This window comes from Colossoma macropomum, unplaced genomic scaffold, assembly GCF_904425465.1.
Source record: "Colossoma macropomum unplaced genomic scaffold, Colossoma_macropomum, whole genome shotgun sequence".
Taxonomy (NCBI): Eukaryota; Metazoa; Chordata; class Actinopteri; order Characiformes; family Serrasalmidae; genus Colossoma; species Colossoma macropomum.
Window position 1 is genome coordinate 342,967 of NW_023495007.1, and position 14,534 is coordinate 357,500.

General features: G+C 40.8%; 1 protein-coding gene across 6 annotated transcripts in view; it reads right to left on the reverse strand.

Moving 5' to 3' along the window:
- auts2a (activator of transcription and developmental regulator AUTS2 a) overlaps positions 1-14,534 on the reverse strand; it is a 501,485-nt gene that overhangs the window by 306,556 nt on the left and 180,395 nt on the right. For all 6 annotated transcript variants that reach the window (XM_036560983.1, XM_036560986.1, XM_036560985.1 and 3 more), the window contains one exon: positions 6,054-6,155. In XM_036560983.1, coding sequence (XP_036416876.1) covers positions 6,054-6,155 — 102 coding nt within the window. The remainder of the gene's footprint in view (positions 1-6,053; positions 6,156-14,534) is intronic.

The window sequence follows — 14,534 nt, forward strand, 5'->3', positions numbered from 1 at the left end:
GAACGGGTAAATTCGAACAAGAAGCTGGAGAATAAGAAGTGACTTCAGCCTCGTAAAACAGTCGTTGAGAGACATTTTACAAGAAACTGATCTACTTCTGAGGAAAAGTTTTCTGGCAGAGATGGGAGGAAAGCGACTATAGCTGAGCTAAAGCTTAAAGCAGAGCGAAGTAAATCTGCGTTTTTGTTTATATTGTTTAGCCTATACTAGGACATTATCACACACTGAGACATACTGGACATTAAATGTTGTGGCTCCCAAGGTGGTTTGATTTTTGTTGAAAGGACAAAATGTTAACATTTGGGTTGTGACTCCTGATCTAATCTCGCTTTTAATGCAGATGGAGCCGGTCGGATTTCTCACTCATCCAGTGGTGTTTTTGTTATGTGCCGCCACAGACTGTCCTGGCGCTGCACTTCTGCACTTCCAAGTTCCGCCTTTTGCGTTCCGTCAACGTTATAAATTAAATATGTAGAAAATCGATTTTTGACATTTATGAATCGATTCAGAATCGTTCACGTCCGCATCACGATGCATCTAAGAATCGATTTTTTCCCGCACCCCTAGGGGCAACAAAAGGTAAACTTGTGTAATGCTAAAAAAACACAGGGTGGTTAATTGGCAACAGGTCAATAACATGATTGAGTATAAAATGAGCATCCCAAAGAGGCTGAGTTTTTCAGAAGTAAAGATGAGGAGAGGTTCACCACTACGTGAAAAACTGCACAATCTAATAGTGCAACAATTCAAGAATAACATTTCTCAACATAAAATAGCAAAGAACTTTTGCCTTTCATCATCTATGGTACATAATAACATTAAAAAATTCAGAGAATCTAGAGAAAACTCTGTATGCAAGGGACAAGGCCAAAAACCAGTATTTGCTGGCCGTGATCTTTGAGCCTTCAGGTGGCACTGACCTAAAAACAGACATAATTCCGTAGTGGAAATCCCTGCATGGGCTCAGAAAAACTTCTGAAAAACCCTGTCTGTGAAAACAGTTTGTTGTTGCATCCACAAATGCTAATTAAAACTCTTAAACGCAAAAAAGAAACTGTACATAAACAGGATCCAGAAATGCTGTCATGGGCCTGAGCTCATTTAAAGAGGACTGAGGGGAAGGGGGAAAGTGTTCTGTGGTCCAACAAATGAACATTTGAAATTCTTTGTGGAAATCATAGACGCTGTGTCATCTGGGCTAAAGGCCACTCAGCCTGTTATCAGTGCCCAGCGCAAAAGCCAGTATCCATGATGGTATAGGGGTGCACTGGTGCACAAGGCATGGGTGACATGCACATCTGTGAAGGCACTATTAATGCTGAACGATATGTACATGTTTTGGCAATGCCTGTAGTCCAGACCTGTCACCACTGATATCATTTGGCACATTATAATATCAAAAATACGACAAAAGAGATTGATGAGCAGCTCAAATCCTATGTTAAGCAAAAATGGGAAAACATTTCACTTTCCAAACTACAGCAAGTGGTCTCCTCAGTTCCCAATTGCTTACAGAGTTTTGTTAAAAGAAGAGGTGATGAAACACAGTGGTAAACATGCCCCAGTCCCAACTTTTTTGGAACGTGCTGTTGGCATCAAATTCAAAATGGGCATGTATTTTTCAAAAAAACTATAAAAGTTCTTACTTTCAACATCTGTTGTCTTTGTACTATTTTCAATGAAATATAGGGTTTAATATTTTTGAGCACATTGAATTTTGTTTTTATTTACATTTTGCACAGTGTCCCAACCTTTTTGGAAATGGGGTATATATGTTTGTGTGTGTGTGTGTGTGAATTGCACAAACATGGTTCAGCTTTTGTTTTGTCTGTCTAATAGATACTTCTCAGTCTGTTAACATTCACATAATGCTGATCAATACAGTATTCATTCAAAAATGTAAGAGGTAAATCCCCACCCCCCCAGTCTCTCACCATAGCCAACCCTGTCAAACTCTCCTTCAGTCTTTTGCACTTCACTCATCTACCTGGCACTAGGAGCATAGTGCAGCTAGCACTTCAGTGCACGTGTGAAGTGGATTTTCACAGCACACTCCTAGGGGAGCTGTCCCAGGCCCCTCAGGGCTAAGATCGGCCACTTTAAACGCACCTGAGAGAGCAATAGGCACAAAAAGGAGAGCTCTCCGACAGGAAAGCTTTCAGCATATCCCCCTCAGGACACTCGAGGGCTTCTGGAACATTCAGAGACAGCGACATTCACTTAACTTGGCTCTGCCATTCTGAGAAAGCAGTTCCTCATGGAAGCCATATTCCTGGTGATATTTAATTAATTATGAAGTTATTACTTTTCACATACAAAAGCAACAAAAAAGGTGGACAAACTGTGCATATGTTCAGAGAATTTAAATATATCTTCTATATATACACATACCTTCTCAGGAATTGCCACACACAGTGGACAATTCCAAGAAGAAAGGACTAGAAAAAAAACACAAAATCATATAAAAAACCATGTCTTGTACTATAGAAACTATGTAGTTATTATAATTATTTATATGTATAATGCTTTTTACCAGAGCCAAAGTTCTGAGCAGACTTACAGAAATCTCAAGTAAGCTTGAGGGCAACAGAAGCTGGAAAATCTCCCTCAAAGGCATAAGAGGACACAACACTCAAAGGGGTAACTGATTCTATTCAATTGATTTATGTTCAACCCCGTTTCCCAAAAAGTTCAGACGCTGTGCAAAATGTACATAAAAACAGAACGCAACAATGTGCAAATCACCTATTTAATTTAAAATAGTACAAAGACAACGTATCAAATACCAAAAGAAATGTTATTGGTTTTTGACAAATGTATGCCCATTTTGAATTTGATGTCAACAACACAATCCAAAAAGGTTGGGACTGGGGCATGTTTTACCATTGTGCTACATCACCTCTTCTTTTAACAACACTCTGTAAGCATTTGCGAACTGAGGAGAAACCTGCTGTAGTTCTGAAAGTGAAATGTTCTCTCGTTCTTGCTTGATACAGGATTTCAGCTGCTCAACAGTTAGGGATCTCTTTTGTGATATTTTTCACTTCATAATGTGTCAAATGTTCCCAGTGGGTGACAGGTCTGGACTGCAGGCAGGTCAGTTTAGCAACTTGACTCTTTTACTATGGAGCCACACTGCTGTAATACGTGCATAATGTAGTTTGACATTTTCTGGCCGAAATAATCAAGGCCTTCCCTGAAAAAGACGTTGTCTGTATGGCAGCACATGCTGCTCCAAATCTATATATATCATTCAGCATTAATGGTGCCTTCACAGATGTGCAAATCACATATAACGTGCACCAGCATGGATGCTGGCTTTGGAACTGTGATTGATAACAAGCTAGAATTTAGAGTTTTTAATTCATCAGACCACAGGACACTTCACCTCAGTCCATCTTAAATGAGCTTGGGCCCAGAGAAGTCAGTGGCATTTCTGGATCCTGTTTATGTATGTTTTTTTTTTTTTTTTGCATGGTAGAGTTTTAATTTGCATTTGTGGAAGCAGTGATCAACTATGTTTTCTGAAGCGTGCCTGAGCCCATGCAGTGATTTCCACTACAGAATTGTGTCTGTTTTTAATGCAGTGCCGTCTTAAGGCCCGAAGATCACAGTCAGACAGTATTGGTTGTTAGTCTTGTCCCTTACATACAGAGATTTCTCTGGATTCTTTGAATCTTTTACTGATATTATGAACCACAGAGGATGAGTTCTTTGTTATTTTACACTGAGAAACATTGTTTTTGAATTGTTGCACTATTTGCCCATGCAGTCTTTCACAGAGTGGTGAACCCCTCCACATTTTTACTTCTGAAAGACTCAGCCTCTCTGGGATGCTCTTTTATACCCAGTGTTGTTACTGACCTGTTTATCCTAATTAGTTGTATCCTAATTAGTTGTAAGATGTTCCACTAGTTGTTTTCTTGTAGCATTACACAACTTCACCAGTCTTTTCTTGCCCTGTCCCAACTTTTTTGGAACGTGTTGCTGGCATCAAATTCAAAATGGGCATGTATTTTTCAAAAAAACATTTTTAGCATTTGATATGTTGTCTTTGTACTATTGTCAATAAAATACAGGTTTTAAAGGATTTGCCGTTGTATTCTGTTTTTATTCATATTTTGCACAGAGTCCCAACTTTTTTGGATACAGGGTTGTATGTATGTACCTATGCATCTATCTGTCTTTTCTACCTCTATATCTGTCTGTCTGTCAGTCTCTCTCTTTATTTCTTTCTCTCTATCTCTCTGTCTCTCTCTCTCTCTCTCTTTCTTCCCCTCACTCATTCCTGACGCAGATATCATTTCAATTTCTGATGTCAACATCAAATTACTTTCATTTCATGCCTGGCCAAGCATCCTATAGCTACATGCTGAAGCAATCATGCTAGGCTCGTTCCGCCACGTCTGTTTCCCCGACTTGCCTCACCCTCCAGCTGACAGCTCTAATTACACCCACTATCTGATAGCTGATCCACACACACCCACATTTACATCCTAAAGCAGGAGAGAAGCCGTAGAAGAAGGCCGATAGATGGTCGTCTTCCCCCAACTCACTTGTCATACACTCCTCATAAGCCTGTTGGCTTCCTCCCCAGTCTATAGATGCTGAGGGGCACTGCATAATATTCTATATTTAAAGTTCCATTTTACCCATTGCCTCCATTTGTACAGTTTATACACAGTATATATACATATACTGCTTATATTTCTACAGTTTAGCCACTGCTTCTGTTTATAAAGTTCACTCACTGTCTCCGTTTCTGTGGTTTAACTCCTTGCCTTCATTTTTACTGTTCACTGCTGTCTTATAATAGTATAGCACCCAAATTATAAGCAAAGGAAAGACATGACACTCAAAAAGGTTACATTAATGTGTGAAATGTGTACAGATATGTATTCCACCAAGTTGCGTATAATTCCTGATTGTCACAACATAAAAAGAAAAAGCATTTCAAACCTAATCACGGCCTCAGTAAAGCAATATAGTAACTGTTCGCAGTCCTACAAGTACATGGCTCTTGGCCCAGTCACACCACTGTCTCCAATGAAGCAGATGACTGAGTAAAGAGGACATGCTTATCATCACCGCAGCACCCACACAGGCACCAGACCCTGAAGTCTGACTTGAGGGTGTGGACTGCACCGAGCTAAATGCATGCTTGTGCAGTCAGAACCCCCCCGCAGAATAGTAACAGAATAGTGTGTTACTGTTCTATTTGGCAGAGGGCCATGTCAGTTTAGATCAATGGGGTGGATAAAGTACATTGTAAAAATGCTACATCAATATTGACCCACTTCACGCTCCATAAGGGAACAGATATGTAAAGTCATACCAACTGACTGTTTGATGATAACCATGAGGACAGCAGGATATGGATGATACTACTGGATAACACTTACGCACTAGATAGTGCGTTCCAATTTATTCTGAAGTTAAAACATTGTTTTATGCAGAAGAAATACTAAATGGGCATGCAACATACAATGACAGAATATTAGGCTGTGCGTATCATATGTAATGTTTACAGTACTCCCATACTGTACTATGTCCACACATAGGCACTTTCTTTGCAACAACGATCTGTTTTTCCTGTACTATACTGCTATATTGCTAATATTCTCCACTTGATATGTTTCATAACCCAGAATTTGACTCCTGGAAAGCTCAGGATATGTTCTTGGACATAAAAGTGCATAATCAGAGAAGCTGCTTCAGATTTTTCTGAACTCTGAGTTTCTGAGTTGCAGTCAATTTGGTGATTATGGTTTAGAAAGAGAACTGGTGATACCTAGAACTGGTGCATCTGCATGTGACTGATCATGTAATCGATCTTTAGAATATGTGGAAATATTAACAGGAGTTAACATTAACAACATAATTTTGGGGGAGCAGCATGTTGTGAATGCTTGGTGTTTCTAATCATGCGTGCTGTTACAGTGTTCAAGGTCATGTATAGAGCCATGAGGAAACGTCTAAGGTCATGAAAGATGTGATCAGTTGATGTTTGACGTTCATGTGAGGTGTGCTAGGATCTTTAACTGGTGACTTACATCTGTCAGTCTTTCTCGAGAATTGCTCCTGATGGACGGTTTGGATTCACCACTCACACTCTCGCTGTCACTATCCTTACAGTTGTTCTGCCCAGGCTTCAGCTGCAAAACACAGGAAAACAAACACAACATGAGGGAAATATTACAAAAATAGCCATAAAAGAAACCGCACATAAACCGTTTACGTCTAAAGCCAGACAACTGCTATCACAGAGTAGCTTTTTATAAAAATCAAATCAATTTTAAATGGTGTCTTTTGATTATAAAAGCAAGCTCAAGATTTTGAAAATGAAAACAGCAATCAGGTGTTATTCTAACGTCAAGATGCCTTTCTGGGTCCCCTTTTAAAGATGGAACCCCTCTGTGGATTGTGACAGCTACATAGTTCTGGGATCTTAAAAATAGATAAGCTCTCGTTCTTCCTTTTATCGAACCCACAGAGGGGAGAAATAAACTACCTCCCCGCAAAACATCAAACAGTCTTTTGGTTTCCACCAGGCATTTACTCCATGTAGGGACTGGAGCCTCTCGGCAGGTGTCCTTCTCCAGCCTCAGAAATCATAATGAAAAAGAGCTTTGGCTCACAGGGGGATGGTGGGGGAGAGGAAAAGAAGATGTGCACTCCAGAAACATCTGAGCCCCACTGAAGTCTGGAGAACAATGTTGGACTCCTGGGACCTGGTAACCGCCGTCAGGGTCTGCAATTTATGTCGTCTGAAGCTTCCTCAGGCAGACAGGCTTTTTCCAGAGCCTGAGCCCTGCCAAATTCTACCGGCTTCATCTCTTAGCACATAAAAACAGGGCTTTACGAGCCAGCATAGAGCAGAGCAGTAAACGGCTGCAATGGCACCTGATAGAAAAAGCAGAGTGGGCTTATTTACAGAGATGGAGAGAGAGATCTTTCTCTCTTAGGGGTGTGTGTGTGTGTGTGTGTGTGTGTCTGCAAAATAATGTGTGTATAATATATATGTATTCACATTCACTCTTCATTTTCCCTCTCCTCTATGATCATAAAAAATAGCCTCCACAAAAGCAGGGAGAGAAGGTAGGGATGAAGCTTGAAGAATATATCTTTTCTCTGGTGCTGGCTCTGGGTTGTTAAAGCAGCAGAGGAGAGATGGGGGGTTGCTGAGTAGAGGGCCCTTGAGTAAAGCACATAATTAAAATGAAACTGTTCCCTTTCTGTAGCCATTAGCTATGTGAAAGGATCCCTCTCCATGGGAGAACCCAGTGATGCTAGGCAGTGTCGACTGCTTCTGCAAGCAGGACCCTTTGATATGAAGCACTGCACCACTCAAAAGAGCAAAAGAGAGGCAAAGGGAGAAACAAGTCAGCATCAAACAGGGTTCAAAAAGAACCACGGGGGTGCAGGTGCAGGGACCACATAGTAAGTACACCAGGGAGAATGTGTTTTGTGCACATGCTTTGTTTCTTTGCAAAACATAGTTCCTGTGATATTTGAAAAGCTACTTTCAGAAGAACTTTGTGTTCTTGTTTTGAATGCAGCTGACTGATGATATCTTCCTCATTAAAGAATCCTCAAACCTCTTCTGAAGCATCTCTGCTGTGCTGCCTTCCTTTATAGCTCCTAAACTGCCTAAGCCACCCATCCTGCTTTTCAGACTGACCAGACCTGAACAGTGGACAAGACATAAACCACATGTGGATTCTCTCATGAACCCATTAGCACATCAGGTTGCAGACCCCGTTGTCCCAGTCTAATGGTTCACTTGTGAAGAATACTGTATTTTTGGGAATGTGACCGTATGGCATGTGCCTGTCCCCTGGGCCCCGGTGATGGCCACGAGAGCCGGCAGCAAGTGAAGCCCGAGAGGAACACTGGGGAGAGGAACACTGTAAGTGACTGGGGGGGCGGCGCACGAGTCCCGAGTCCCAAGTCCCACCTCCTGGGCGCCGCCTCTGGTCCCGCACTAAGGCCACTTTAATTTGCCTCACGTTTGATCAAGGCGGATGAGCTGTGGAGTGAGGGTGGTGACGGGGAGGCGGAGCAATGAGCTTTCTCTCCCTCTTGGCTTGGCTGCTCAAGCTTTTTAAAAAGAGCAGAGAGGGAACGCAGAAAGAGAGAGGGACGAGCAGCAGCAGAGGCCTGAAGAGCTTAGTTTGAAAAGGACTGAAAAGTCTAGTTTGAGCTTAGCTTTGGTTGTTTGGTTTTGTTTTGGTTGTTTGGTGGGTGAAAATAAAAGTGAAATGGCTGCTGCAACCCTAAACCCTGCCTCCTCCCTAAGCCCGGGGTAGCACAGTGCATGCTACAGGCCGCAATATCTCTAATTCCAACATTGCTTCTGACCAGACACATCTTAATTCATTTTGAATGATTTCCCTTGATTACTTTTAAAGTAAAATGGCAATCTATTCAATCAACATCACATCTTCTGAAACATGATGAGGCCAAGCCCTAATCTAAAGTGATTTGAAAAAGTGTCCCTTAGCGTTTTAATTTCTCTTAAGGCTTCTGAAACTGCTTTGGAGAGCATTTCTCTTTCTTGGGGTGTGCAGATCGCTCATCTGCACTATAATCACTGCAGGCACTAGATTCATTTTCAGTGCTTTCATTGATAGCAGTCTAAAACAGAGCATAGAAATGCTAGAGGTCTCAATAAATAACCATCATCAAAGTTCAACTAATATTGAATCTCTACACTCAGTAGTTACATCAGGGGAATAAACCTGTCCTGTCTATAAACCCAGTGGCTTTGCACATTTCAATCAATCAGAAAGTGATGTGCCTACTCATTATCTTTCATTAGCTTAGGCAATAGTTTATATACATCATTTTAATTACTTCCTTTTATAACAACTGCACTAATGCTTGCCCTGACTCCAAAACAGTGCAAAAAAAGATGTGTGTGTGTATGTGTATCTGTTCACAAGAATTTATTTGTCAGTGTTCATCATGTGCTGAATGTGTGCATGTGCTTCCATATTCTAGCTTGTGTAATCATAATGACATTAATTGGAATTGACTGCTTCGCCAGGTTGCAACATCAGGACAAACTTCCTTAAGGACCCAGAGGGCACAGCCTGGGCAAAGATTCTCCCTCAAAGAAGATAACAAACAGATGGTTTTCATATTCCTGCAACTAATTTCACAACAGTTAAAAACAGAGCAAGATATTAGCATCTAATAAAACATTTAAACTTGCAGTAAGTGCATCTGCCATTAATTTCAAAACAGTAAGGTCTTGTTTTGCCTCAATCTGTTCCCTGTTAGTGCAGATTTCCCCCACCTTAGTCTGAGTTTAGTGAAGTATAGAATTAACTTCTGTTTTCAATAAGCAGGCAGCAAGATTCTCTGGCACAAAGGACTCTCAAAGTCTCCACACTATTAAAGATCAATTTATGCTGCTGCCAGGGCTTTGATCTATGGTGGTAATAGAATGAGTCACTCGTTGTGCATTCCTCATAAATAGGTCAGACAGACCTATGTAGCCTTAACCTTGTAGGGGCTCAAAGACTACACAGAAGCAATTAGTGTGAAAATAAATAAATAAATAAAAGAATGTGTGTATATATATTTACATCTACACACATGCACTATGTGCTATTTTACAGTGTTGTGATCATAGAACAAAGTACTTTCAGAAGGCCACTGAGAAAATTGGAATGAGTTTCCAACTGCGTCAATAGGGGCCAAGCATAACAGCAGCCTCGGACTGCATATCAAACATGCTCATAATATTTTCCATCCCGCCGTGTTATAAAATCCAGATTCATGCCGATAGCAAAAACCCCTCGAGCACCAATTTAATTCACAACGGTTCTTATATACCATGCGTTACCCCTACCATCAGTTACACTTCTCTCTGTACTTAGAGTTACTATGATTTTAGTCTGGCTGCAGCTGCAAAGCAAAGCCACTATTAAAGACTACAGCACACAGTGCATAAGCTAAATGTGTTTTATGGAGACAGCAAGCAAGAGCTTAGTATTTTTTATATAACAGACAGTTTTACTGTCTTCTTAGAAAGCAGCAGCAGCAGCACTCAGATGCACTCTGGGAACTACGTTAAGTCCTCTACACTGACATAACACCAGTATCAATAAAGCCCACTGTCGTAAAACCGATATTACTTAATACAAAAAAGGGCTTGCTTATAGAGGATAAGAAATCATGACAACTCATTGCAAGAGAGGAGGAGTGTGTCCTAACAAAGTTACCTAATGGCAAATGTAGAACCTGCTGAGACCAAGATAGCAGTTTTTTGGCAATGCATTCATGTTCATGTGTTTTAAAATGTGAAGTGAATCTTGGGGACAGGAAAGTATTTAAGCCTCAACACTGCGTGTAGTGTAGAAGTAATGAAGAAAGCTTATTCTTAGTGTCTGTCTGACTAGACTCTTCACACAGCCTTTGAAAGCTTTTACTGGATTATGGTTAACACATGTAGTCATTTATTTTCTATTCCCACTTACTAAAAAGTCCTTTATTGGTGTCCATTGACCTATTCCAAAATGTTTGCCTAGCAACTGAATACAATCAAACACAAAACACTTCAAACCATACCAGCCTGTCCAGTAACCTCAGTACACTATTCTCCCTCAAACATGCATGGAAGAGCAGGCTGAGCTTTTTGATTTCAAAAGAAGCCTGGGGGACTTGGTCACCAGCAGTTCCCATTCTTCCTTACTTATGCGCCATAGCAGTTGTGGAGCCTTGTGGTAATAAAGCCAGGTATTATTAAACTTTTATTGTTGTACTGCGGTGTAGCTAACCTGTCCTCCAAGGATCTTACGGAGAAAGACAAAGAATCCCACAAGAGCTACAATGAAAGGGGATCTCATTTATCTAAAAGCACTTGGAAATTTTTAATTTGCTTTAACAAGTAAATTAACAAGTCCCTCATTCAGGAAGTTTTATGGCTGCCTGCCACCAAGGGCCGGCCATGAAAGTTTTATAGATAATCCACTAGCACCCTAGGCTGCTTATAATAAATTGTCTATTTCCTGCCGCAGAGTCAAATCCCTCAGTTTCCAGTGAATACACTTTAAAACATCTCCCCCTCAGCCACCTTCACAGAGCTATATAAAGGCCTTTTAACTGTTAGAGCAGACAGCAGCCCACAGAGAGGAATAATCCTGTTACCTGTGGAACTGGAGAGAGTCTGCAGTCTACGCATACAGAGGCAGGTGGCTCATGGCAAAGCACTGCCCTCAAGGAAGAGTTTACACCAGGCAGAGCCACATGTCATGTTTTCTGCTGTTAACAGCTTAAGAATAACAGCTCAAAATCTGGAATTTGGACTTCTAAAACTCAGTTTAACAACACAGAGCTTTTGACTGAATCTCTCATTTATGGGGCACTGTGTAGGCTCCCAGGGGTCCAATCCGCTAGCAGTGTCTGTCAGACAGCAGCAGTTTGGAAACTGCTGTGTGCAGTTAATGTGAACGCGACTTCTCCTGACAACAACAACGTATGACAGCAGGATGCAGGAGCCGTCACAACCAGTACGGCGCAGCTGGGAGTTTTCCATCATCACTTGGACAGCTGATGTGTCGCACAACCATTCCAGTGATCCCACCATGCCCTTCTGCTTGGCTCTGAGGGCTTGGGGCTCTAACCATCACAGACAGGCTGTCTGAGTCACGCCCAATCTAAAGTAGCAGCCTGTCAACAGGCATCAGGTCCTTGGTCTGCCAAAAGGGCCCACATGCTTATTTATTAAGGCTAGCATTACTTCCTAGCATGTACTGACAGGTTTTGTGCTTTGACAATGTCCTGATTTAAAGTCACACACTGTCTTTCCTACTGAGATTGTTTTCTTTTTTAAAAGTCACATTGGCCCTTGAGCTTTTATTCTACTGAGTGTCGGTGAACATGCTTCAGTGACATATACACATTTATATATATGACATTTATAGCTTTCATCAGCGTTTACTGTTACCCTCAGGTGTGATCACAATGGTAACCAGATGCTCTTCCTAATGCTCCAGTGTCATTAACCTCAAGTGATACAGCATGACGTTACCATGGCAATGACAGATTCAAGGACTTTATTTCATCTTATAGACTTGCTTACTCAACTCATATGTGAGCTCATAAAAGTTTGGGCAACCTTGGTCAAATTACACATTTTGCTAATTTTTGAAGTGAAAACAAGCACATACAACTAGGAAATTATAAAACTGTAATCATGCAATGTGCAAAATTTTAGACACCTTACTAAGTGAGCATTTAGTAACACCCCTTTGGCAGATACACAGCTTGCAAACACTTTTTGTAGCCAGCTAGGAGTCTTTCTATTTCTATTTCAGGAATTTTTAACCACTCTTTTTAACACAAATCTAGAACTGTGATATTCTTGAGCTTGCATGCACAGATCTACCACATAAATTTTCATTAATGTTCAAGTCAGCAAAGCAGCTTAGAGAAAAAAACTCATCTCTAAAAATATATTTTTCAGGTATCTTTAAGTTAGGGACTACATAAGGAGTAGTCTGTCTTATGCAAACTACCACTTAACCACTGTATTATGCAGTTCAAGGATCTACGTTGATTATATTACACAAAGGAAAGAGTTCATAAGTATTATTCAAGTGTTTTCCCAGTCTGTGATATATCACAAGTTTTCTAAGTGTGAGTGTGTTGCTTTTAAGCTCCTTTGGAATTGTTGAATATGTAAAAGCAGATCTTCGCTTACTAATCTTGGGAGTGTCATAGCAACATTTGTATTCAAGGGGCTCCCAGTCCTACAGTTTATCTGTGGCTTGGTGAGCTAGTACAGACTGTGCACATGGAAAATACTAGATCCTATTTGATTACACCCTAGTAACATCACCACCAGCTTAAGAATTTTTGAGACATCTTAAATGGTAGCAAGAGGCAAGAGGAGTTGGATGGATGTTCTGTGCTTTGGTTTATGTTTCTGTATACCAGAAAATGTTAGTGGAATATTTCTGTGTGGTATATTTTCAGCTATTGTCCAATCTCCAACATGCCTTTTCTGTCCAAAATTTTAGAGAAAATGTCGCCCAACAACTCTGTTCTTTCTTAAGTAGAAATAATACACATGATGTGTTCCAGTCAGGCTACAGCAAGTATCATGGCACTGAATCAGCAAGAGCCAAAGTGGTTGATGATCTGCCGTTAGCTTGAGATTGTTGAGTTTCTGTCTTAGTGCTATTGGATCTGAGTGAAGCAGCTGATGCTACTGATCATGAAATTGTAGCTGATAGGCTTAAATAACTGATTAGACTGGATATATAAACTACAAGCAAGAAACTTTGACTCCTTAAAACCAACACTGGTAAGATCACTAGTGCTATGTTTCGTATCATCCACTTGTTACTTATTTAGTAAATACTTGGGACAAGGGTTTCAGGGTCCTGATAAGGTCACAGTAGCACTGAATTTAATAAAAAAACACTGGAGCAAAAATAAGATCTAGCACCCGCACTGATTATGCAGCCATGCTATTGCAACATGTACAGAATGTGGATTGGTGTTGTTGTGCTGAAATAAGAATGGGTGTCCCTGAAAAAGACAGCATCTACTAGGCAGCATAAGTTGCATCAAAATGTATTCAGCATCAACGGGGCTTTCATAGATGTGCAAGCTATCCACTAATACTGCTCCCCAAGCCCAGAGAAATCAGTAGCATTTCTGGATATTGTTGATATGTGGCTTCCACTGTGCATAGTAAAGTCTTAACTTGTAATTATGAATGCAGCGACAGACAGTGCTTATTGACAACAGTTTGTCCAAGTGTTTCTACGCCCATGTGGTTATATCCATCACAGAAACATGCCAATACTTAATGCAATGCTCTCTGAGGATTTGAAAGTTAACAGCCTTGTTCTCCCATATCAAACTAGTCAAACTATGTCCGTATGGACCTATGGACCTTGCTTTGTGACACAGTCATGGGCACAGTCATGCTGGAACTAAAAAGAAACTGTTTCGCGTCCCCGAACTGTTGCCACAAGGTTGGAAGCACATAATTATCTAAAATGTGTTTATATGTTGTAACATTAACATTACCCTTCACTGGAACTAAACCATGAAAAACAGCCCTAGACCTCTACTAAACTTCACTGTTGCAGTATGCATGCTGGTAGGTAACATTCTCCTGGCATCCAACAAACCCAAATTCATCCATCAGACTGCCAAATAGGGAAGCACGATTATTCACTCCAGAGAGCACATTTCCACTGCTCCAGAGTTCAGTGGGAGTGTGCTTTACACCACTCCAGCCAGCACTTTACATAGGGTATTGTAATCTTAGGCTTATGTGCAGCTGCTTGGCTATGGAAACCCATTTCATGATACAGTTATTGTGCTAAAGTTGCTTCCAGAGGCAGTCTGTAGTGAGTGATGCAACAGAAGATAGACATGCTTCAACACTCAGCAGCCCCACTCTTTATATGTGGCTGAGCTGTTGTTGCTAAATGCTTTCATTTCACAATAATGGCACTTACTGTGGACTGGGGAAAATCTAGCAGAGCAGAAATTTCATGAACTGA